At 46.8% G+C, this 23,519-nt stretch overlaps 1 protein-coding gene and 1 pseudogene across 2 annotated transcripts in view; both read left to right on the top strand.

The window, feature by feature from the left end:
- Positions 1-19,018, top strand: part of LOC149320646 (uncharacterized) — a 39,366-nt pseudogene extending 20,348 nt beyond the window's left edge. The window contains exons 7-8 of the transcript XR_016278103.1: positions 17,384-17,504; positions 17,612-19,018. The product of XR_016278103.1 is annotated as an uncharacterized LOC149320646 (transcript). The remainder of the gene's footprint in view (positions 1-17,383; positions 17,505-17,611) is intronic.
- On the top strand, positions 7,260-17,205 carry LOC149320647 (zinc finger and SCAN domain-containing protein 30-like). Its single transcript, XM_089506405.1, has 4 exons — positions 7,260-7,299; positions 8,072-8,581; positions 13,593-13,691; positions 17,120-17,205. The coding sequence occupies exons 2-3, from the start codon at positions 8,255-8,257 to the stop codon at positions 13,689-13,691; spliced, it is 426 nt and encodes a 141-aa protein (XP_089362531.1). The 5' UTR covers positions 7,260-7,299; positions 8,072-8,254; the 3' UTR covers positions 17,120-17,205.
- Positions 19,019-23,519: the final 4,501 nt, after the last annotated feature.

Genomic DNA, 23,519 nt, shown 5'->3' on the forward strand with positions numbered 1-23,519 from the left:
TTTGTTTCCTTTTAGCCCTGTTCCATGGGCAAGAAGGCATCAGTCTCCATGCCTAGCAGGTGGGCCAGGCCCAACATGACTACCTGCCATGAAACCTTGAGAGGTTACCACCAGAAACCAAGTCACCCATGCCAAAGACTACTGGTGCATGAGCATCTCTAGCCATCATAGGTCCTATAGCAAAGACCATCAGGGTGGCCACATACAAGTAGGGTTGCCATTTCACGGCAGTGGGTGGGACTTTCCCGCCTCCTGGGGGCGTGCCTGGTCCCGCCCCGCCCTCCCCCCATTTCCGGGTGGCTGCCCGACTCAGGGCTCCCAGGGCTGCTGCCTCCCTTTGCTACGGTGCTCAGCAGCAGGCTGGAGATAGCAGGGGCGGGGTCTGCTGCTCTGCCCTGCCCCTATTGGCCAGCCCCCTCAAGGAGCCAGCCCTCTGCTTCCTTATTTGGCATGCTCCAAGCGGAGGGGGCTTTGCAGGCAAGTTGCTTTTTGTTATTTCCCTCTTTCTCTTTCCTCTCCTTCTCTTCTTCTTGTTATTTCCGGGGTTTTTTCTTCTCCTCCTCTTCCCCTCCTCTTCCTCTTCTCCTTTTTCTTCCCTTCTTCCCTCTCCTCATCTTCTTTTTCTCTTTGTTCCTATTCTTCTTCTTTCTCCTACTTTTCTTCTTTCTCCTTCCCCTTTTTTCTCCTCCTCCCCCTTCCTCCTCTGCTGTTGCAGTTGTTATTGTTGTTGTTGTGAGCCCAACTCCTTTCTGAGTAATGGCAACCCTGCCTGTAGCCCCCTTATTACCCCCCTCTCTTTAAGCCCCCTCCTCTTCTTCTCAGGGGTCCAGGGCTTCTCAAGGCTTTGCCCCCATTAGAAAAGAAAAAAGACTTTGCAAGGGATCTGACCCATATTCTCCCCAAAGTTGAGACATACCTGGGTTGGAGGAGGCAAGGAAAAGGAGGAAGGGGGGAATTGCTAAGAAGGCTTGGGAGTGGGACATGTAGTTTGCAGTGGCACAAGAGACTGCCTGTGGTCTTTAAATGCTATGCCTGATTGGGAGCGGGAAATGTAGTTTGCAGTGGCACAAGAGACTGCCTGTGGCCTTTAAATGCTATGCCTGATTGGGAGTGGGAAATGTAGTTTGCAGTGGCACAAGAGACTGCCTGTGGTCTTTAAATGCTATGCCTGATTGGGAGTGGGAAATGTAGTTTGCAGTGGCACAAGAGACTGCCTGTGGTCTTTAAATGCTATGCCTGATTGGGAGCGGGAAATGTAGTTTGCAGTGGCACAAGAGACTGCCTGTGGTCTTTAAATGCTATGCCTGATTGGGAGTGGGAAATGTAGTTTGCAGTGGCACAAGAGACTGCCTGTGGTCTTTAAATGCTATGCCTGATTGGGAGTGGGAAATGTAGTTTGCAGTGGCACAAGAGACTGCCTGTGGTCTTTAAATGCTATGCATGCTTGGGGGTGGGAAATGTAGTTTGCAGTGGCACAAGAGACTGCCTGTGGTTTTTAAATGCTCTGCCAGCTTGGGAGTGGGACTTGTAGTTGTAGAATTGGGTGGGGGGGGGGGGGTTGGCCAGAAAGAGAAGTACATTTCAGCCATCTGTCTAGGAATAATGCCAAAATGTCCTCCATTTTGAGCATGCCTAAGAAACAAGCATTTATATTAAAAAAAAAATTAAAATTCAATTTTTAATGTGTCCCCCATTTTTAAAAACGTGTCCTACATTTGAAAATGTAGCCCTACATTTGTCCCAGTTTGGAGGTCCTGACTTATGGCAACCATACAAGCCACCATACACACTTGTTAGGCATCACTTCCTTGATAGCTTGCCTCGGTTGAGGCTGCTGATACCAGCAGATTCTTGCAGCAGGCGCTCAAACCTATGTCTCTGAAGGGCCAGCACCGCCCACCCTGTTTAAATCAGCTTTGGTAAATCCCAAACTACAGGTCATAATAATACAGGAGGAATTAGAGATTGTTCCAGTAGTTCTGTGAGACACTTAGCCTTGCCTGTCAAAGAGCTCTAGTGCCTCAACAAAGTACAGTTCCCAGGATTCCCTAGCACTGAGCCAGGACAGTTAAGACGAACTGGATTGTTTTTGCAGTGTGTTTTGAACCTAAAGTAGCCAACAAAACAGTCCTTTGCCTGTGGTTTTCCTTCTGGACCAGGCCGACCCATAGACTTGAGTGGGGCTCCTAATCTGAGCAAGCTTAAAAGTGGAGGAGACAACCCTCTAGTCATTGTGTAGAGGTTTCTCCTCCATGTCAACTGGACCTTATTAAACTATTTCACTTCTCCTGGAACAGGGGTTTGTAGAAAGTGTTGGGGTTTTGAGGAAGGGGGCATGAAGATGGCTAGCATGTCACATAGCAAATAGATTGTCTGAGCAGTACATAATAGAGATGCCTAAGTGTTCAGGGCCTCCTGGTACCAAGCTGGACATAAATAAATAACAGAGTAATACATAATGGAGGGCAATGATGGAAATACATATCTAGATAAGAGATGCCAGTGAGGAATGTTACAGGGGGCAACGCCAGAAGCAGCCAAGCCACATGGTGCGGTGTGAAACAGGAAGAGAAGATGTACCTTGGCTGCATCTGCACTGTAGAAATAATGCAGTTTGACACCACTTTGGTGTTGTCATACCTCCATCCTAAAGATTCCTGGGATTTGTAGTTTTGTGAGGCACCAGTATTCATTGGCACAGAAGGCTAAAGACCTTGTAAAACTACAAATCCCAGGCTTCCCTAGGATGGAGCAAGTAGTGTCAAACTGTATTGTTTTTCCAATCTAGACGCACCCCTTAGGACAGAGATATTCCATTACCAAGTAGTCAGCATGGGCTTGATGCAACCAATTGAGTTAGGTGCCCTTTGCTCTTTCTGTGAACAAATCTCATCTGAGTTGGCCAAAGAACAAGAACTGGAGGAAAGTTTGAGGAGGTAAAAAAAGAAATCCTCCAGCTGATGCCACAAAATTCAGTAAGAGATATAGTGATGCAGGATAAACTGTATAGGGAATCCTGTAGGCAACCTCACAACTAGCACAGCGGGGAACAACAGCTAGTTGTGCCTACAAAGTGCCAAGAAACAATAAGGGAAATGGCCCATTCAAGCTCACTAGGGAGACATCTGGGAAGCACCAGAACAACCCAAAGAGTTGTGTATGGAATGATAGGAGTTGGAAGACAGACACCCCAAGGGCCATCCAGTCCAACCCCATTCTGCCATGCAGGAACTCTCAATCAAAGCACCTCTGAAAGATGGCCATCCGGCCTCCGTTTAAGGACCTCCAAAGGAGGAGGCTCCACCGCTTTCTGAGGGAATGTCTTCCACTGAAGAACAGCCCTTACTGTCAGGAGTTTCCTCCTAATAATGGTCAACTGGAATCTCTTTTCCTGCAGCTTGCTTCTGAGAGGGACAGCCACCTGCAATGGCCACAGAACAATTGGGCAGTTTAATGATTACAGCATAGCATGGCCATGCAATCCAAACTAGAGATAGGAGGAACAATGGGGATTGTGAAAGATTAACCAGAACTGTGGAAACTTGCCAGGAAGGCAGGAAGACAGGAATGAGCCAATAAACTGGTTATGGGGAATTATTAAGAAATGTTAAAAACTAACTCAAAAAGAGATGTTGCTTTAGTTATGCTTGCATTTTTGAATGTATAAAAGGTTCGAAGAAAGACAATTGGGTGTGACAGTCTTGGAATCGCCATTTAGGCAGCTGTCACCCCGTACGGAAAATAAAGGTGTGCTTATTTTGAACCACAGTTCGGACTCTTGACTCTCTTTGTTGCTGGGTGCTCCAAGGACCCTTCCGGCATAGGTTGGGAGGGCTTGCTACCCTTCCCCTTCACTTCCATTGCTCCTTGTGCTAATTTCTGGAGCAGCAGAAAACAAGCTTGCTCCCTCCTCAATATGACACCCCTTAAAATACTTAAACAGGGCTATCATATCACCTCTTAACCTTCTTTTCTCCAGGCTAAACATCCCTAGCTCCCTAAGGCATTCCTCTTGCAAGGCTGTTGTGGGGCTCCTTTGTGGGGAAAGAGAAGTGAGGAAAGAAGGCTGCAATAAAGGAAGGAGACCTCTCCCTCCCCCAACAGAACCCCTTGGGATTAGGCTCCTTTGGGGCTCCATGGCCCTCCTCTCTTTCCCCACAAAGGAGCCCCACAGCAGCCCTGCGAGGGAGGCCAGGGAGGGAGGCTGCAAGAAAGAAAGGAGACCTCTCCCTCCCCCAAGAGAGAACCCCTTGGGACAACACAAGGGCCATACAGTCCAACCCCCTGCCATGTAGGAAATCACAATCAAAGCATCCCTGACAGATGGCCATCCAGCCAAGAAGGCAGTACTACCCTTCCTCAGATAAAAGGCTTTTTACAATGTCCTCCATGGAAAAGGAGCTGCCAAGGCAACATGTCAGCACATTTTGCCTGAGGCAACTGCTTCATCCACTCCTTGTACTTTTTCCTTATCCCCGAGTCAAACTCTGCTGAGATGGAAGAGGGTCTGGCAGTCAGACCTCTGGACATAAAAACACCAAGAGCCTCATCTTCTGCCCTGGCCTTCCTTGCAGGGCTGTTGTGAGACCACTTTGCCAGAGGCCTCACAAGGAAAGGAGGGCATTTAACCCAAGCAACAAAGAAACAGCAGCAAAGACAGTTTGCTCTTCCAGTGGAATAGACTCTATTAGACTCTATCAGAACATGAATTCCCACATGCATGAGTTAAGAAACTCACTTCATGTCATAAACTTGCTGGATAAGATTGGGCAGCTTAATACACTATCTGAATGTAAAAGACCATTAACCACCAGCCTGTTCCGGCAAGCTTACCCTGGCGATTTTTAAATTGGGATTTTTTTTAAAAAAAAAATATGGTTTTAATATGCATACATCTTATTTGTCCTTAAATTGATGTATATTTTAAATAGACATGTTTTTAAGTGATGTTGTTTGTCGGTTACTTATTGTTATCCCTTGCCTCAATCCATGGGGTGAGGTGGGCAAGAAATAAATATTCTTATTATGAATTTGACTCTAGATCAGATTCAAATCTGCGTTGGGAAACGCAGTTTAGGGTTTTGACCAGGCTCTCCCTTCCAGTGTCCTACTTCACAGGGTTGCTGTTGTTGTGAGGCTTCAAGAAAAGAGGAGGCTGAGAGCGCCATGGGCATGGCCAAAAAAAGAAACAGGGGGCAAACCTCAGCCCTCCCAAAACAGGCCCCAGGCCAGAGAATGGCTCAGGCCTCCAGAGAAATGGAAGGGGAAAGGAGGCCTCATTCGCCCTGCCTCCCTGGTCCTTATTATTAGCTATTTAATAATAATAAAGTAATAATAATATTAATAATAATTAGAATCATAGAGTTGGAAGAGACCATAAGGGCCATCCAGTCCCACCCCCCTTCTGCCATGCAGGAACTCTCAATCAAAGCATCCCCAACAGATGGCCATCCAGCCTCTACTTAAAGACCTCCAAGGAAGGAGACTCTACTACACTCCGAGGAAGGAGTGTGTTTCACTGTCGAACAGCCCTTACTGTCAGGAAGTTCTTCCTAATGTTGAGGTGGAATCTCTTTTCCTGGAGCTTGCATCCATTGTTCCTGGTCCTGTTCTCTGGAGCAGCAGAAAACAAGCTTGCTCCCTCCTCAATATGACATCCCTTCAAATACTTAAGCAGGGCTATCATCTCACCTCTTAACCTTCTTTTCTCCAGGCTAAACATCCCCAGCTCCCTGAGTCTTTTCTCATAGGACATGGTTTCCAGACCCTTCACCATTTTAGTTGCCCTCCTCTGGACACGCTCCAGTTTCTCAATGTCCTTTTTGAATTGTGGTGCCCAGAACTGGACACAATATTCCCGGTGGAGCCTGACCAGAGCAAAATAGAGTGGCACTATTATTTCTCTTGATCTAGACACTATACCTCTGTTGATGCAGCCTAAAATCGCATTGGCCTTGTTAGCTGCCGCATCACACTTGACTCATGTTCAACTTGTGGTCTACTTGGTCTCCCAGATCCATTTCACATGTAGCCTCCTTAAGCAAGCTGTCCTCCATCCTTTATCTATGCATTTTGTTTTTCTGTGTTAAATATCATTTTGTTAGCTTTGGCCAAGGATGATGATGATGATGCTTTATTTATATAGTGCTGTAGTTTTGCACAGCGCTGTACGTACAAACAATAAAACAGATAAGAGTAAACCCCATGGCGTACAATGTAAGAAATAGTACCATAATACATATAAATAACACATAACAATACAGGAAAGGGTTCACTAAAGTAAGGCAGGCAACAAATTAAAAGCGTCAAATAGCAAATAATAGTCCTGCAATGCCTGGGAAAGCTTTCCAGTTCATTCAGGTCATTCTGGATGTTGATTCTGTCCTCTGGGGTGTCAGCTACTCCTCCTAATTTGGTGTCATCTGCAGATTTGATCAGTGTGCCCCAGTGCCCTCCTCTCTCCACATTCACTGCTTAGGAGTGAAGGACCCCTGTGATTGTGGAAGGACTGCAGATAACATAAACAATGTTTCTACCTGAGAGGACACCTCTCTAGGAATCTCTAGGTCCTCCAGGGCAACTCTGTGGTCAGCATCTGCCAGACATTGACCATAGAGTTGCCCTGGAGGAACTACAAATGCCTCTCTAGGAATCTCTAGGTCCTCCAGGGCAACTGTGGTCAGCATCTGCCAGACATTGACCATAGAGTTGCCCTGGAGGAACTACAAATGCCTCTCTAGGAATCTCTAGGTCCTCCAGGGCAACTGTGGTCAGCATCTGCCAGACATTGACCATAGAGTTGCCCTGGAGGAACTACAAATGCCTCTCTAGGAATCTCTAGGTCCTCCAGGGCAACTGTGGTCAGCATCTGCCAGACATTGACCATAGAACTGCACTGCAGGAGCTACAAATGCCTAGTGGAGTGTTCTCCCTAGGAATCTCTAGATGTCCTTCAGTGCGACCCTCTCTCTCTCTCAGCCTGGCACACGGCCGGAAGGGGCGGGGCTAAGGCAGAGGTTTGGCTTCTCTCTCTGTCCCCTAAAGCGGAAGTGGAGGAGAGTAAAGGGAAGGAAGCGGAGTCTCTTTGTCCTCAGAGTCCCTCAGGGCTGAAGTTGGGAGGGAGGGAAGGTTGAAGAGCGCAGCATCGCCTTTTCTGCCTCTCAGAGAAAGAAGGGCTGAAAGGAAGGAAAGGAAAAAGGAGGCCAAAAGGGGAGGAGGAGGAGGAGGAGGCAGGGAAATGTTAGGGAGGGAGCAAGAGGGAGGGAAGGGCATTGGAAACCTGATAGCCATTATCTTGGGGTAAGTGGGTTCTTGCCCCCCCCCCCTTTAATCCTGTGCATTTGGGATGCATGTGAACAACTGAGATTCAACCTGGAATCAGCCTGGGTTATTTTCACCATCTGAATAGGGCCAAGAGGATGTTGTGCAACCAAATCCAAACTGGAAAGTGGTTTTTTGTCTCTAGGAGCTTCTCCTCAGAAAGACAATGAGGAAAAGCAAGGCCTGTGTGTTTCTCTGTGTTTTCCTTTCCTTCTGAGACACAAAAAAACTCATTTCCCCCCAAGGTTTGCGAAAGAAAGATTCACATAGTCTGAATAACCAATGCAAGTAAACCTACATTAAATCGGGATTAATCTCTGCATGTCTTGAACAGGGTTTGAATGCATTCTCAGTGTCAACAGCCTCTTGGTTGAGAAAATGCTTCCCCTTCTTCAGAGGAACAGCCGCCTCTAAACCAGGAGAGGAGGAAAGAGGGAAAGGGAAAGAGCAGAGGGGGAAAGCGATGTTGATCTCCTTGAGTGGCGGGAGGGAAGGGTGCAGGCACACGTGAGCAACCGAACTCATGCAGTCATAGAGTTGGAAGAGACCACAAGGGCCATCCAGTTCAGAGATGCAGAGTGATGTGAATCCCGGAAAGATGTGGTTCCATGGCGTGAATAACAAACCCTGAATTCATGTGTGATGTTATCCGCATTGTCCTGCTAAAAAAACAAAAACTAAGTCTGAATGACCTTCTCACAAGAGAGTCTTCAGAACAGCTCATTCACACAAAGTCTTGCTTTCTTTGTAGACCTTGGTGTTCCTGGCAATTTCACCTGAGAGAGAAGAGGACAGTGCTTTTCTGCCATCTTGGAAGATGCCCAGGTGCAATGATGCCAAACTAAGACTCAGTCTCCCATAAGTTCAGAGAAGGATTTCACACTGGTCAGGCCAAGTACAGAAGAAAAGGGCTGTGCATCTTTTCATAAGAGCCATGCAGAGGAGCTTTCGGGAGAAGATGCTCAGTTCTGAGGTCCAGCGCCAGCACTTCAGGCAGTTTGCCTTCCAGGAGGAGGCTTTGGGGCCCCGGGAGGTTTGCAGCCAGCTCCACAATCTCTGCTGCCAGTGGCTGAAGCCAGAGAGACACACCAAGGCTGAGATGATGGACCTGGTGATCCTGGAGCAGTTCCTGGCCGTCCTTCCCCCAGAGATGGGGAGCTGGGTTCGAGAGTGTGGAGCGGAGACAACCTCCCAAGCAGTGGCCTTGGCAGAGGCCTTCCTCCTGAGCCAGGCAGAGGAGAAGAAGCCGAAAGAGGAGCAGGTGAGCTCATTACGTGTCCCTCCACATTTGCTGGGAAGATGTGGGAAAACTGCCAATAACACTTCTCTAGGCGTCTCTAGAATTGCGCTGGAGGAGCTACAAAGGCCTAGTGGAGCATTTTGGGAATCTCTAGATGCCCTTTGACCACAGAGATGTGCTGGAGGACCTAGAAGATATTCCTAGAAAGAACATATTAATAAAATCCATGAATAATCAAATCTAAAAAAAACAAAGCCGCAAACTTGGAGGGACAAGTGTAATTTTGTTTTGCAAGGGATTTTGAAATTCTTGAACAAACTGAGCCTTCTTAGTGTGAATAAAAATGAAGGCTGCTCACAGTCATTTCCCTAGGATTGGTGTCACTCCTAGGCAGGCAGCCACCCTGCAGCTCCTGTGAGAGAGAGCTTCTGACAGAGGGATCTGGTCCTGGTTTTCTCTCTCTGTTCCCTGGAGCAAAGAGAGTCACAGGAGGGGGCAGGATCAAGGGTGCCCCCCCCCCCCAGCTTTGCAGAAGTGGGGAGTGAGAGGCACAGAAGAGAATTCCATTGTGGAAGAAAGGCAGAAAATAAAATAAATGAATAAATGAACAAATATATAAATGAAAACTAGGAAACAGCTGCCATTAGCTGGTCTGCACTAGAAAACAGCTGCCATTAATTCTCTGAAACAGTCTGCCTTACTGTTTTTAGACAAATATCTAGAAATGTTTCTTTTTAAGAATGGCATTTGGAGTTCTCACATTAGCGATGATTGTGTCCTGTCACATGCCACATTGCACTGAGGGCCAGTGCAGACGAGAGGTCTCTCAGCTGCTGCTCCTGAGGTGACCAGATTCAAAGGGAGAAGCTTCTCCATGGTGAGGAAGGACTCTCAGTCCTTCTTTTTTGGGATGGAAAGGGATGCAGTCTGTGTATGTGTAGGGGGTTTACAGATGCCAGATGCTCTGGACTGGAGACCGGTGTGGATGGGAAAATGGAGAGATTTTAACCACAGCCACTCTAAAGCAGGGGTCAGCAACCTCCGGCCCACGGGCCGGATGCGGCCCGCAGAGGCCTTTCGGCCTGCCCCTGCTGCCGCTGCCGGTTGTGGCTTTTCGATGCTCCCGGCAAAGTCTCGCGCGACCTTCCCCGCCAATTTGAAAAACAAAATGGCGGTGGCCTAGAGGTGAAGTCTCACGCGACCACAAGAAAAGCCCGTTGCCTTTGCTGGGGCCCTCGAACAGGGCTCCGACGGCGGCACCGGGCCTCTGGGAGGCCCGTCGCCGTAGCTGGGGCCCTCCAAGAGGGCTCCGATGGCGGCAGCAGGCCACTGGGAGGCCCGTCGCCGTAGCTGGGGCCCTCCAAGAGGGCTCCGCTGGCGGCAGCGGGCCTCTGGGAGGCCCGTCGCCATAGCTGGGGCCCTCCAAGAAGGTTCCGCCGGCGGCAGCGGGCCTCTGAGAGGCCCGTCGCCGTCACTGGGGCCCTCCAAGAGGGCTCCAGCGGCGGCAGCAGCCCTCTGGGAGGCCTGTTGCCGTCGCTGGGGCCCTCCCAGAGGCCCGCTGCCGCCGCCAGAGCCCTCTTGGAGGGCCCCATTGACGGCAAAAGGGCCGGCAAAGAGGGGGAGGCCGCCAGCGCTGGTGGCCCCCGCCGGCCCTTTCCTGGCCTCTGACATGGCCTGGGGCCCCGTCAGGGGCCAGCAAAGCGGAGGAGGTCTGGCCCCCGGGGGTGGTGGAAGCTCCACCCCCGGCATGCAGCTCCGCCCCCAGAGGGTGGAAGCTCCACCCCTAGCATGTGGCCCCACCCCAGAGGGTGGAAGCTCCACCCTCCGGCTTCGGCCCCCCAGTTGTCTGAGGGACAGCAACCCGGCCCCCAGCTCAAAAAGGTTGCCTACCCCTGCTCTAAAGCAAAATAATATTTCTAAGGGCCCCTTGACAAGACATAGGTTTCCATTGTGGGACCTACACACCATGCTCAAGGCTCTCTCCATCCACCCCTTTGAGCTGCTGAGAGAGGTGTCCCTCAAGCATCTGTCTTGGAAAGTGCTCTTCTTGACCGCCATCACTTCAGCCCGAAGAGTATCCGAGCTCTGCGCCCTATCGGTGCAACAGGACCTCTGTATGTTTAGGCTGGACTCGGTCTTGCTTCGTACAGATCCCACCTTCATCCCTAAGGTCAACTCCGCCTTCCACATGTCCCAGGACGTCATATTACCTTCCTTTTGTCCTCGCCCAGCAACTGATCTGGAAAAGAGCTGGCATACCCTCGACGTCCGCAGGGCGATCAGGATATACTTCAAGGGGACAAAACCATTCAGAGCGTCGGAGGCCCTTTTCATCTCTTTCAGCAAGATGAAAAGGGGAAAGAAAGTGTCTCTGGCTAGATGGATCAGAGAGTGTATTGTGGTCTGCTACAGGTCTCAAGGCCTTCCGCCACCTGATGGAGTGGTTGCACACTCAACCAGGAGTGCGGCCACCTCAATAGCCTGGGCCACCAGTGCCCCGCTAACAGAGATCAGCAGGGCCCCAACCTGGAAGACACTCTCTACCTTTGTCAAGCACTACAAGCTTGACCTGTATCAATCAGCCGAGGCTGCCTTTGGCAGGAGAGTGCTCCAACATGTCCTTCCGTTGTCCCCTCCTTCTATGCAGCACTGTCCCCTGCTTAAGGGAAGGATTTTTTAAATCCCCATTCTCAAGAGGATCTCACCTTCTCCACTGGGAAAAGGAACGTTGGTTCTTATCTGTTATACGTCCATTTCCAGCGGAGAAGGTTCGATCCGCCTCCCCACCCTTGGTGCTGCCATGGGACGATGGGGTGACGTGCTCCCTCCCCGGCCAAACAAGTTACAAGAACAGACTGCTGATTTGATTACAACAGTGATGGACTCTTATCAAGAGCTTGCTTGCCTTCGGCCTCAGCCTGCTGGCTCTTTGGCTGGATAACAACTGGACGTCCTGGGTCGCCCATCCCATGAGGGGGCAGGGTCTTCCTTTTGTTATTTAAATCTGTCCCTGCCTTCTAGGAGCTCATGGGAGGAGCAACCCAATTCTCAGGAGGATCGAACCTTCTCCACTGGAAATGGACATAAAACAGGCAAGAACCAATGTTTTTATTTGAAGACATGGGGCTGCTTTTGAAGAAAGTGCAGAAATCTCACCTGGTCCAAAGAGCTGCATGCAGATTGCTAAGTAGGATTGGTAAGAGGGAACACATGACTCCCTCTTTGAACAGATTTGCTGGTTATTGGTCACATGTGAAAAGGATCTAGGAATCTTAGTACAGAGTCATAGCTGGGGGACGGGTCCGGGGGGGTCCAGAACCCCCTTCCTGGAATACAACGAATGGCGCACATGCTCATCGTGTCTGTGCACTACCACACCCAAGCCTTACGTGGGGCCCCCCTTCCCAAAATCCTTGCTACGTTGCTGCTTAGTAGACCACAAGCTGAACATGAGTCAACAATGTGATGCTGCAGCTAAAATAGCCAATATAATCCGAGGATGCATGGATAGGAGTGTAGTGTCTAGACCTAGGGAAATAATAGTCCTATCCTGTTCTGCTTTGGTTGGACCTCACCTGGAATATTGTGTCCAGTTCTGGATACCACAATTTTGGAGGCATATTGGCAAGCTGGAATGTGTCAGAGGAGGGTGACCAAAATGGTGAACGGTCTGGAAACCATGCCTTATGTGGAGCAGCTGAGCGAGCTGAGTATGTTTAGCTTAAAACAGGTAATGTTAAGGGGAGACATTGTAGCCCTGTTTAAATATTTGAAAGGATGTCATATTGAGAATAGAGCAAGCTTGTTTTCTGCTGCTCCAGAGACGAGGACACAGTGCAGTGGATGCAAGCTACAGGAAAAGAGATTCCACCTCAACGTTAGAGAGTAAGAGCTGTTCGACAATGGAACACACTCCCTCAGAGTGTGGTGGAATCACTTTCTTTAGAGGTTTTTAAACAGAATGGGCATGTGTCGGGAGTCTTCCTGCCCAGCAGGGGTTGGACTGGATGGCCCTTGGCATATCTTCCAATTCTATCATTCTTTGGTCCAATTCCAGCCGCAATTCATAGTGCTAATTGTGTATTCTCCCACATGAGTGTGCTCCTGGGAGGTGTAATTTGAGTTTCCCAGGGTGTTAACCCTTTTAAAGGGAAACAAAAATATGAAGAATGAATGTTAAACTTAGAATCATAGAATCAGCTTTCATCAGAACAACAAAAGTGTGGGGGCAGACTATTTATTCTTAATCTGCCTTCCTAAAGAATAAAGACTTACTCCAACAACAAATATGTAGTTTGTAGTGTAAAAACATATAATAATAACTTTAATAAATAAATATATAACAAACTAAATCCAAACTGGTGAAGGTTTGTGTAAAAAGATGAAATCTCACCACCGTTATTATGTCAGGAAGAGACTGTTATTCTATATTAGACTTAGAGGAGACAGTTACTGCACTGAGTGGAGACTTTTAGAATCGTGCGTGAGAATCTGTTAAGAGTGAGTGACAGAAGTCACATATATAGATAGAATGATATAGATGGAAGTCCCTGTCTAAGGACAGAAAGGAGAATATATACATAAAATTTCCAGATGCTCCACTCTCAAGTGCCACTCAGTGGCTGCTCTCCAGCTCTTGAACTCCCTTCCTGGAGAGGTTAGTTTGACTACCTTCTGGAAACTACCTGAAACCATTCCAGTAATGTGCTTTTCTGATGTTTTATTTTTACTTTCAGTCTCTATGTTTTATTGGTTTCAGTTCTTAAAACAGCTTACTTTTTAATTATTATTTGTTGATGTTTATATTTTTCTTTGTACTTATTCTAATTGCTGTAAGCCGTCATGACTCCCAGTTTCAGGGGGGAAATGAGATGCAAATGAACGAAATCATAATCATCACCTTCATGATGATGGTGTAAATCTTGCCACCACTTCCCAGCTTTTTTTCCCTTTCTGCCCCACAACATCTTGTCCTCTTCCTTCCTAATTCTTCTCTCTTTCTTTTATTCTCTTGTTTCTGCTTCTGCTGAAGGACTTGTTTGTGGAAGAGATGAGTGAGATGGAGAAGTGTCCTTCTGAATCCATTGAAAGTGGATCATGCAGGACAGAGAAAGAAGGTCCTCCTCGATGAGTAAGGGCTAAGAGGATAGTTTCCTGCTTTACTATCTTCTCTTACATATACCTGGAATAACTGGGCTGTATGGATTGCAGCACTTGAACCATTTTACAAATTCTAACCAGCACTTTGAACTTACAGGAATACCTTAGTTAACAAAGCCTTTGAGAGTGAAATATATTTTAGAAGTATACTTTTTATGCCTGAACAGCCTTCTGTTTCCTTCTCATCCTCTTTGTTGTTAAGTTTTTGTTTTGTTTTTTGGCAACATTGGTACCAGGGACATAGCCAGGATTTTGGGAAGGGGGGGAAGACTAAGTGCCACCATTTTGAGAAGCTAAGAGCCCCCGCAAGACACAAAAAGAGGGTTGAGCGTTTACCTCACGATGGCACCACTTTAACTTCCATTGTGGCTCCGTGCTATGGAATCTTGGGATTTGTAGTTTTGAGGAGCTGTTTAGCAATCTCTCTCAGGTGCCGCAACAAATTACAAATCTCAGCATTCCACAACATGGAGCCAAGGGCAGTTAAAGTTGCATCAAACTGGATTATTTTTTCAGTGCAGATGCAAACTGAGTCCTTCCTCTGAAGGTGTTTACATCAGATAAATTCAGCTCGATAAAGCAAAGAGCAGCTGCTCAAGCAATGAGCAGAGGCCACCCTGTTCATGCTCTGAGACACTCTGTACATGCTTTGAGACACTGCATTCCAACTTCTGAGCTGAGCTAAGAACCCAGGCTGCATCCACACAACATTTCATTCCCACTTCCAAGATGGATTTTTAATTCCAAGACATACACACACACACACACACACACACACAATTTTTAATTCCAAGACTCATCTGTCTGTCTATCTATCTATCTATCTATCTATCTATCTATCTATCTATCTATCATAATTTTAAATTCCAAGACATTACACGTTCTTTTCTTTTTATGAAAAACAAACCCCTTTAAGAGAATCCTATTTTGGGAGAAAGGCAGGATATAAAATCAATCAATAAAAATTATAGTGCAATAGTCCATCAGTGCATGGTTTGCATTATAAGACTTTATACCTTTATACCTTTAAAAACAAGTAAAATCACAGTAGGCTCAGAGTGCTATAGAGTCATGGAATCATAGAGTTTGAAGAGACCGCAAGGGCCATCCAGTCCAACCCCATTCTGCCATGCAGGAAATCCAAATCAAAGCATCCCCAACAAATTATGTAATGGGGGTGTCCATCTACATTGTAGAAAGACATACTTTAGATTAATGCTATGAAAAATCACCAACTTGAGTTCGTATATTGGGAGAAAGGCAGGATATAAGAAAATAATAACAACAACAACAACAACAACATCTGGGTATTGTAGTTTTGTGAGACATTTATCATTCTTTGTCAGAGAGCTCTGGTGCCACAACATACTACAAATGACAGGATTTTCCATAGCATTAAACTGGATTATTTTTGCAGTGTGTAGCCTTATTAAGACTGCAGTTCCCAGCAGTCTGTGGTGCTGCTGGATGATGGGACCTGCAGTCTAGCATTGCCTGGAGCAGGGCCATAGGACTCAACAGCCCCGAATCATCATCTGGCAGAATTTGGGGGAAACTCCTTTAAAAAGGCCAAAATAAAGAAAATCAAAAACTCCTTGCAAAGTAAAACCCATTGGTCTGCCAATGGACTTTGCTTACAAGGCAGGAGGGCAGAAAGGCCCAGACCTTTGCAGCCGACCTTCCATTGGTGACCCACTTAGATTGATTCCATATGTTAATTAATCATAGAATCATAGTGTCAGAAGAGAGACCCAAGGGCCATCCAGTCCAACCCCATTCTGCCATGCAGGAACTCTCAATCAAAGCATCCCCACTGACATGCTGAAAAGGGGCCAGCTAACTGTATTTTATTTTATTTATCTTTTAAAAAAGAGAAAAAACAAGGCTGGAAGGAAGCATCTTGCTTTTTGCATCACAGACCCTCCTCTTTTTTGTTGTTGCAAAAATCCAGAAATGACTGTTTTTGAAAACCTGAGTTAATTATCAGAAGAAATGCAGAGTAAAGTCTGAGTCTCCTTTCTCTGGACTTCTGAAATCTGAATTATTCCAAAACCCAAAACTGACCATGAGAGCATCTGGTCTGACCCCAACTCAAGGAAACGTGGGAATCCTGAAGGTTTAGAGAAATTACTGAATTATTGAATTATACAAGGAATAGTGGTCTCAGGGTTTTGCTGACTGCTCAGTGTATGGAAGCACAACATTATTTTAAAAATAGTGGCCTGTTACAGACAGCCAAAATAAAGCTGCTTCGAGTCACAGTGGAGGTATGGTGTTTCAATGATGCATGCGTCCTAAGAGTCCAGAAATCACACCAAAGCCACGCTCCAGTCCTTAGGGCTGGAGCGTGGCTTTGGTGCGACTTCTGGACTCTTAGGACGCATGCATCATTGAAACACCATACCTCCACTGTGACTCGAAGCAGCTTTATTTTGGCTGTCTGTAACAGGCCAGTGTGTATTAAATTACCTGCAGTCTATGTCTATGAGATGCATATGAAACATACATGGCTTTAATGGCTGGACTTGTATATAAATATACCAAACTCTGAAAAACTCCAAAGTACATCTAGTCCTCAGCATTTTGGGTAAGGGAGACTCAAGCTGTAGTTGATAAGATATTATTACTATTAGTAGTAGTAGTAGGATTTTACTATATTGTATATGGATATAACTGCTGAAAGGAAAGTCAGAAGTCACCTTTTCTTTCTTTTATATTTCCTTTTAGAAGCTTCCTTGTTTCCTTTTTCTTTCTTCCTTTCTCCCCTTCCTTTTCCTTCCTTCCTTTCTTTTCCTTCTTTTCTTCAGTTCTGCCTCCCTCCCTCCCTTCCTATCATTCTTCCTTCTTTTTTCCCCATTCCTTCCTGTCTTCCTTCCCTTCTTCTTCCTCCTCTCCTTCCCCAGGAAGGGAGACTTTTATTCTGGCAAAAGCACAGGGGAGGAGGAGGAGGAGTTGAAGGACTTGGATGGAGAGGAAATGAAAGGGAAAGAAATCACAGGGAGGAACCCCGGCCCACTCCCCCTCCTTCCCTCCCTCCCTCCCTCCCCCCTCTCTCTGAGCCTCCCTGCTCCCTCCCTGCAATTTCTGTATTTCCCTTTTCCCTCTCTGTCAGAGTCCTCCATGCTTTTGATGGAGGGGAGGAAGGAGCTTGAAAGTTCCCAAGCCTGAAGGGGGGCCCAACCCCCCCCCTTGGCTACGTGCCTGTTGGTACTAAGAGGATGGTGAAAGAGGATGGGAGGAACACAGACTTTCAATATCCAGTTATAGTTGTATGTCTCAGAAAATAATGCAATAAAGCCTGATGTGGAAAATTTTGTATACTGCATTTGCACATGTAAGAAGGACTGGAAGGAGAAAGAAGGGTTAGAAATATTCTATTTCCTTTTCTCTTTCTTCTAGGAGGCAGAATGAGGACTGGGTCTATGTGTACAAGCACATCTCTTCATCCTGATTGACTCAAAACAGTTTCTGGGCAACTAGATCAGGTAGGGGAAAGGATCTCAAATGAGTTAAGAAAGGGCTGGGCTGGGTGCCTGTCTCCCTTTGAAAACTCCCTGGCCCCCACAGAATCTTGTTCTTTCTACTTGCTTCCATCACAAGTTGCCACTGTAAGGAGCCAATTTTCTTGAACAACCTGAAAGACTTAATTTTCTCTTTCTGCAGGTGTCCTTGGAGGAGGTCTCTGTGGATTTCACAGAGGAGGAGTGGGCCCTACTGAATTCAGGCCAAAAGGCCCTTCATCGGGAAGTGATGGAGGAGATTCTGGGGGCCTTGTCTTCTCTGAGTAAGGCTCCCTCTTTCTTGGGATTGTTAAGCTTACAAGCATTGATGCAAAGAGACCAGTGCAAACAGGTAAAAGAGAAGGAAAGAAAAACTGACACTGAAAACAAGTGGAGGACCATACACTCTTCCCAAAAAGGTGGTGTTTCTGGGACCTCAATCCAAGGAAGAATACAGAAACAAAGGAAAGAAGTAAATATCTTGGTCTTACACAGGACAAAAGTTTCAGTTCTAAAGCAAGCCTTACTCTTCGCACGAGAATTCAGACAAAACAGAAATGGTTTAGAGGTGGCTACTCTCAGAAGTCACACCTCAATTGTCACAAAGCAACTCACACAGGAGAGAAACTCTTTAAATGTCTGGAGTGTGGAAAAGGCTTCAGTCTGAAAAAACGTCTCACCCGTCACCAAGCAACTCACACAGGAGAGAAACTCTTTAAATGCCTGGAGTGTGGGAAAGGCTTTACTCAGAAGATATACCTCACTCGTCATCAAGCAACTCACACAGGAGAGAAACCCTTTAAATGCCTGGAGTGTGGGAAAGGCTTCAGTCTGAAAGTACGCCTCACCCGTCACCAAGCAACTCACGCAGAAGAGAAACCCTTTAAATGCCTGGAGTGTGGGAAAGGCTTCACTCAGAAGACAGGCCTCACTCATCATCAAGCAACTCACACAAGAGAGAAGCCATTTAAATGCCTGGAGTGTGGGAAAGGTTTTAGTCAGAAGACATACCTCAGTTATCATCACATGACTCACACAGGAGAGAAACCCTTTAAATGCCTGGAGTGTAGGAAAGGCTTCACTCTGAAAGCATGCCTCACCCGTCACCAAGCAACTCACACAGGAGAGAAACCATTTAAATGCCTGCAGTGTGGGAAAAGCTTTACTCAGAAGACACACCTCACTCGTCACCAAGCAACTCACGCAGGAGAGAAACCCTTTAAATGCCTGGAGTGTGGAAAAAGTTATATTGGGAAGATACAGCTCACCTATCAACAAAAAACTCACACAGGGGAGAAACCCTTTAAATGCCTGAAGTGTGGAAAAGACTTCAGTGTGAAAGCACACTTCACCCGTCACCAAGCAACTCACACAGGAGAGAAACCCTTTAAATGTTGTTAAACAGCGTTCCCTGAAATCATGAAGGCCACATGATCACAGAGTAGTTTCTGACAACATTGGCTCTTTGACTTAGTAATCAACATGAGGACTGCCCCCTGTGGTCCAACATGACTTGACAACTTTGTCAACAGGGAACATCTTTACCTTTATGTGGAAAACATTTCACTCAGAAGACAAAATTCAGTCATCATTAAAAAACTCACATAGGAGAGAAACCATTTCAGTCCCTGAAATGTGGAAAATTGTATAGTCAGAAGGTATTCTTCACTCTTCATAAATCACACAAGAGAAAAGGAGTTTAAATGCTTTGAGTGTGGAAAAGGTTTCACTCAAAATTATCAAGCAACTCACAGGACAGAAGCAATTAAAGACATTTGACTATTTAAAATTTCCATGCTCTCCAGAAGGTTGAAAATATTTTGTTTTTATTTCATGTGTGCACATTGTTAGTTTGAATAAATTTGAATAAAACTTTTGATAAAACTTGTTGAACTGCTCCTCTTTTGTGGTGAAAGAACCTATCCCTATTATTTCCATGTATCAGTTACTGCCATTGGTACCAAATCTCTTTTAATGAAGCCTAATCATATCACTCTCACCTATGAAGTGATTCCATTTTTATAGTTAAAAAGAACAATCCCATTCTAGTGTCCAGCCAGCCTTCTACAGGCGGAGAGCCTTAGGCCTGTTACAGACTGCCAAAATAAAGCTGCTTCGGGTCTCTTTGGAGGTATGCTGTTTAAATGATGCATGCATCCTAAGAATCCGAAAGCTGCACCAAAAGCTGCACTCCAGTGCTCAGGAATGGAGTGTGGCTTTGGCACGACCTCCGGACTCTTAGGACCCATGCGTCATTTAAATAGCATACCTCCAAAGAGACCCGAAGCAGCTTTATTTTGGCAGTCTGTAACAGGCCTTAGTCTTGCTTCTGTTGGGGGAGGCTAGACCTTTGGGTCTGGATTGCAGCAGCTTAAACTAGTCCAAGGAAAGTGCAGTCCAAATGGGCCTTGTGCCCTGCTTTTTCCTGGCAGAGTCTTTCTGCAGAGGCCCATTGCTGCCTGTGTTGCACTTGCCCTGATGCCAAGAGAAGAAGGGACAGTCTGGGATGATCCTTTGCCCCTTTTGTCTGAAAAGTAGTGAAGCCATTGATTCTGCAGAGTTGTGTGAATCACTTAATGCCAAAAGGAAAGAAATAGCTAGCTATTAACTGTAAGTAGTTATTATTTACATGAATGTCTCACTATTTGTTCTGCATTTAATATGAGGTGGTCCATTGTATTGATCTTTCTCCTCCTCAATACATGTTAGTTTTGCATTTTATCTTCACATGAACATTTAAAAAGGTGGTGATGTAAAGCATCCTTCGCACTAGAATCATAGAATTAGAGTTGGAAGAGACCATAAGGGCCATCCAGTCTACCCTCTGCCATGCAGGAACTTACAATGAAAGCATTACACTATTGTTACTGTGAAAGCATGTTGTCGTTGTTTGTTAACTGCCCTAAAGTCAACTTCAACCCATGGTGACCCTATGAATAAGAAACCTCCAAGTCATCTTATCCTTCACTCCCTGCTCAGCTCTTTGATTGAATCTATCCATCTAGAATGCAGTCTTCCTCTTTTCCAAATGCCTTCGACTTTACGAAGCATTCTAGTCTTTCCTAGGGAGTCCTTTCTTCCCATGATATGGCCAAACGATGGCCCCATAAAAACAGGCCAAAATAAAGCTGCTTTGGGTCACTTTGGAAGGATGCTGTTTAAATGACGCATGCGTCCTAAAAGTATAGAAGCTGTGCCAAAGCCATGATCCAGTCCTAAGGACTGGAGCGTGGCTTTGGCACAGCTTCCGGACTCTTGGGATACATGCGTCATTTAAACAGCATACCTCCAAAGTGACCTGAAGCAGCTTTATTTTGGCCTGTCTGTACGGACCCTATGACAATCTCATTTTAGTCATCTTTGCCTGTAGGGAAAGGTCAGCCCATCTGCTGGTCATTTTAGTAGCCCAGCTTTCCCAGCTATACATAGAAATTGGGAATGTGATGGTGTGGACAAATCCTAACTTTAGTATTTAATGATAAAATCTTTACACTTCAGGATCTCCTCTAGTACCTTATTAATTAATTTGATTTCATTTATATGCTGCCATTCTACCTGAAGGGACCCAAGGCAGCTCACAGATTTTTAAAAAATGCAATAAAATTTAAAACAGTTAAATCATCTAAAAACAATTTAAAATTCCATTTAAAGTATTCAAAAGTTAAAAGGCATGACAAATAGTCATGCGCAATATAAAAAACCCCAAGTCATGCTTATATTTTAAATGCTTGCTTAAACAAAAATGTCTTAGCCTGCTGTTGAAAGACAAGCAGAGATGGTCTAGTCTAGTCTCCTTCGGAAAGGAGTTCCAGAGAGTGGGAGCAGCCACCAAGAAGGCTCTCTCCTGTGTCCTCACCAAGGGACCCTGGGATGGTGGTGGTGAGACTGAGATAAAGCCTTCCCTTGACCATCTTAGTGTTCTCACAGGTTCATTTAGGGAGATACGGTTCTTCAAATAATCTGGAACTAAGACATATAGGGCTTTATAGGTCATGACCAGCACTTTGAATTGTGTCAGTGAAACTGTTCTAACAAGAGTGTTACATACTCCTGTGACAGAGGGCATGTTGGGGTCGAGCAGAGATTGGGTTTCCCTGGACTGGAAGACATGACAGAAGGGGCCAGCAATGGAAAATTACAAACTCCATAAGCCTCTGGAAAGGAATAAGCACTGGGTGGAGAAGGAAAGGAGGACCTTAAAGTGTCAGAACCTAGCCCTATCAAAGCTCCATCAAAAGTCAAGTGGTAGAACAAAGTCCAAACTAGAAACTTTATTGAATCAAAAGCATTGATAGATTTGCGCAGTACAAGACGTTTTAGTCAGATCTAACTTACAATAACAATTTGCCATTTTTATACCCATAACAAAACCCTCCCCATATCAAAGCCCATTGGCTGACCTGTTCCCGCGGAACCCACAATTGACAATTTAATTACCCCCCAAAGCCAACCTGCCTCCAACAATTATGTTTTGATAACTACTGCATGAGCAATAAGCTTTCTCACCAACCTCTCCACAGTAACAAGATAACAGTTCATGTTTCCCACCAGTATACAACCTTGAATTGAACCACCAACAACTTATATTCTTCTTTGTAGTCTCTGCGAATCATACAAATGGGTTTCACTGCACCTGCGCAGTGCTGTTCGGAAACTTCTGGAATCACTGGGCAAAGTACACTTTGCAACTTTTAGAAACTTTTTGGTGGTAACTCCACCCACCCATTATAAGGCCCCGCTCTTTCCCCAGTTCCTTTTTTCCCACCATGTTAGCTGCTCTAGAGAACTTTGCTCTTTCTTGCTAGCTCTTTCGGAATCACTGCTTTGACCATCGGACTGTTTTTTGGCTACTCTCTCTCTTCTGACCTCCGGTACTTTGGACTCTCGGCTTGTTGACCTCGATTTTTCCACTTCCCCTTGATTGTCGACTTCGGTAGGGTGTCTCCGGCCCCATTCAAGAGATGTGATGTGTGCAGAGGCAAGGTTCCTGTTCAGGACCCCCACTCTTCATGTCTCCTCTGCCTGGGAAGGGACCATGACCCCAAGGCCTTTTATCGCAGGCCAGGAAGAACCGGGAGTCCCAGCTCACTTCTGCCATAGCCCAGGGCAAGATCCAGGAGGGGGGTTCCTGGCCGACAACGGCCCCCGCTGCATTGGCCTCGATCCCTGCATCTTCCTCCCGGGCCAGTGTTTCCAGCGTGGCTTCTGCCCCAGCGACCTCCGCGGCCTGGGATTCTGGCGAGCCTACCGCCGCTTCTGATGTGGCCCGTGATTCCCTGAAATCCAGTGCCACCAACAAATCCTCCAAGTACCCCCACAAATCGTCAGGGACTGAGGGTTCCAAGTCTAAATCGGCCTCTACGAGGAAAGCGCTCCCTGAGAGCTCCGACTCCAGGTCGGTGAGAGGGCACGATAACGAGTCTTTGGATAAGGTGGCCTCCACTTCAAAGTCTGCGTCGAAGTCATCCCGGAGCGCCTCCAAGCCTTCGGGTACCGTATCCTCGGGATCGAGGGGTACCTCAGCCTCGGGATCGAAGCATCCTCCCAAGAAGACCAGGCCATCCAAGTCTCAGCCCTCTGGTATCGCGGTCCTATCTGACTTGGCCGAAAATCCTTTTTTCCCACCCGAGGACCATGGAGAGACCCCGCACTCTTCTAAGAAGAAGAGGCACTGGACTGAGACCCCAGCTGGCCATAGCTCAAAGAGGTCTAAGTCGGCCTGAGACCCGAGCGAGACGGCGCAGTCCTCCAAGAGGGATCACGGTTCCAAGAGACCCCGCTCCCCTGACAAGGTCACGTCCAAGCAGACCCCAGTTCCAGGGACGTCGTGCACCAAGGAACGTTCTTCTCGGCACCGACCAGTCACCCTTGACCTCCCGGAGCCTGCGACTATCCCCTTTGTCCACTCTGACGGTGAGGAAGCTCGGTCTTTGTATCGCCAGTCGCGTTGCCGGTCCTGCGCCCTGCTGGAGAGGAGTTCCTCGAGGATGATCCTGGTGACATGTTATACAACTCTGAGACGGACCGCTATTACATGTCGGTACCTAGGGAATTTACTTTCCAGAAGTTCGCGGCCAAGCTCAACCTCTGTCCCGTGGCCCCCGACCAAGGAAAGCCTTCAGCAACGGCAACGGTCTCCAAACCTCCTCCCTCCACCACAGCACACCAGGCATCGTTGGGGCAGTCGGCAGTACAGACTGTGCTCCCGGAGTCTGACTCAGAGCCCGAGGTCCTGCAGTCCTCGGATGAGCCTTCAGAAGAAGACGTCTCCCTACAGGGATCCCCACAGCGGATGCACC

The sequence above is a fragment of the Sceloporus occidentalis genome, unplaced genomic scaffold (genome assembly GCF_023333645.1).
Source record: "Sceloporus occidentalis isolate IW3139 unplaced genomic scaffold, rSceOcc1.0.p SCAF_1, whole genome shotgun sequence".
Classification (NCBI taxonomy): domain Eukaryota; kingdom Metazoa; phylum Chordata; class Lepidosauria; order Squamata; family Phrynosomatidae; genus Sceloporus; species Sceloporus occidentalis.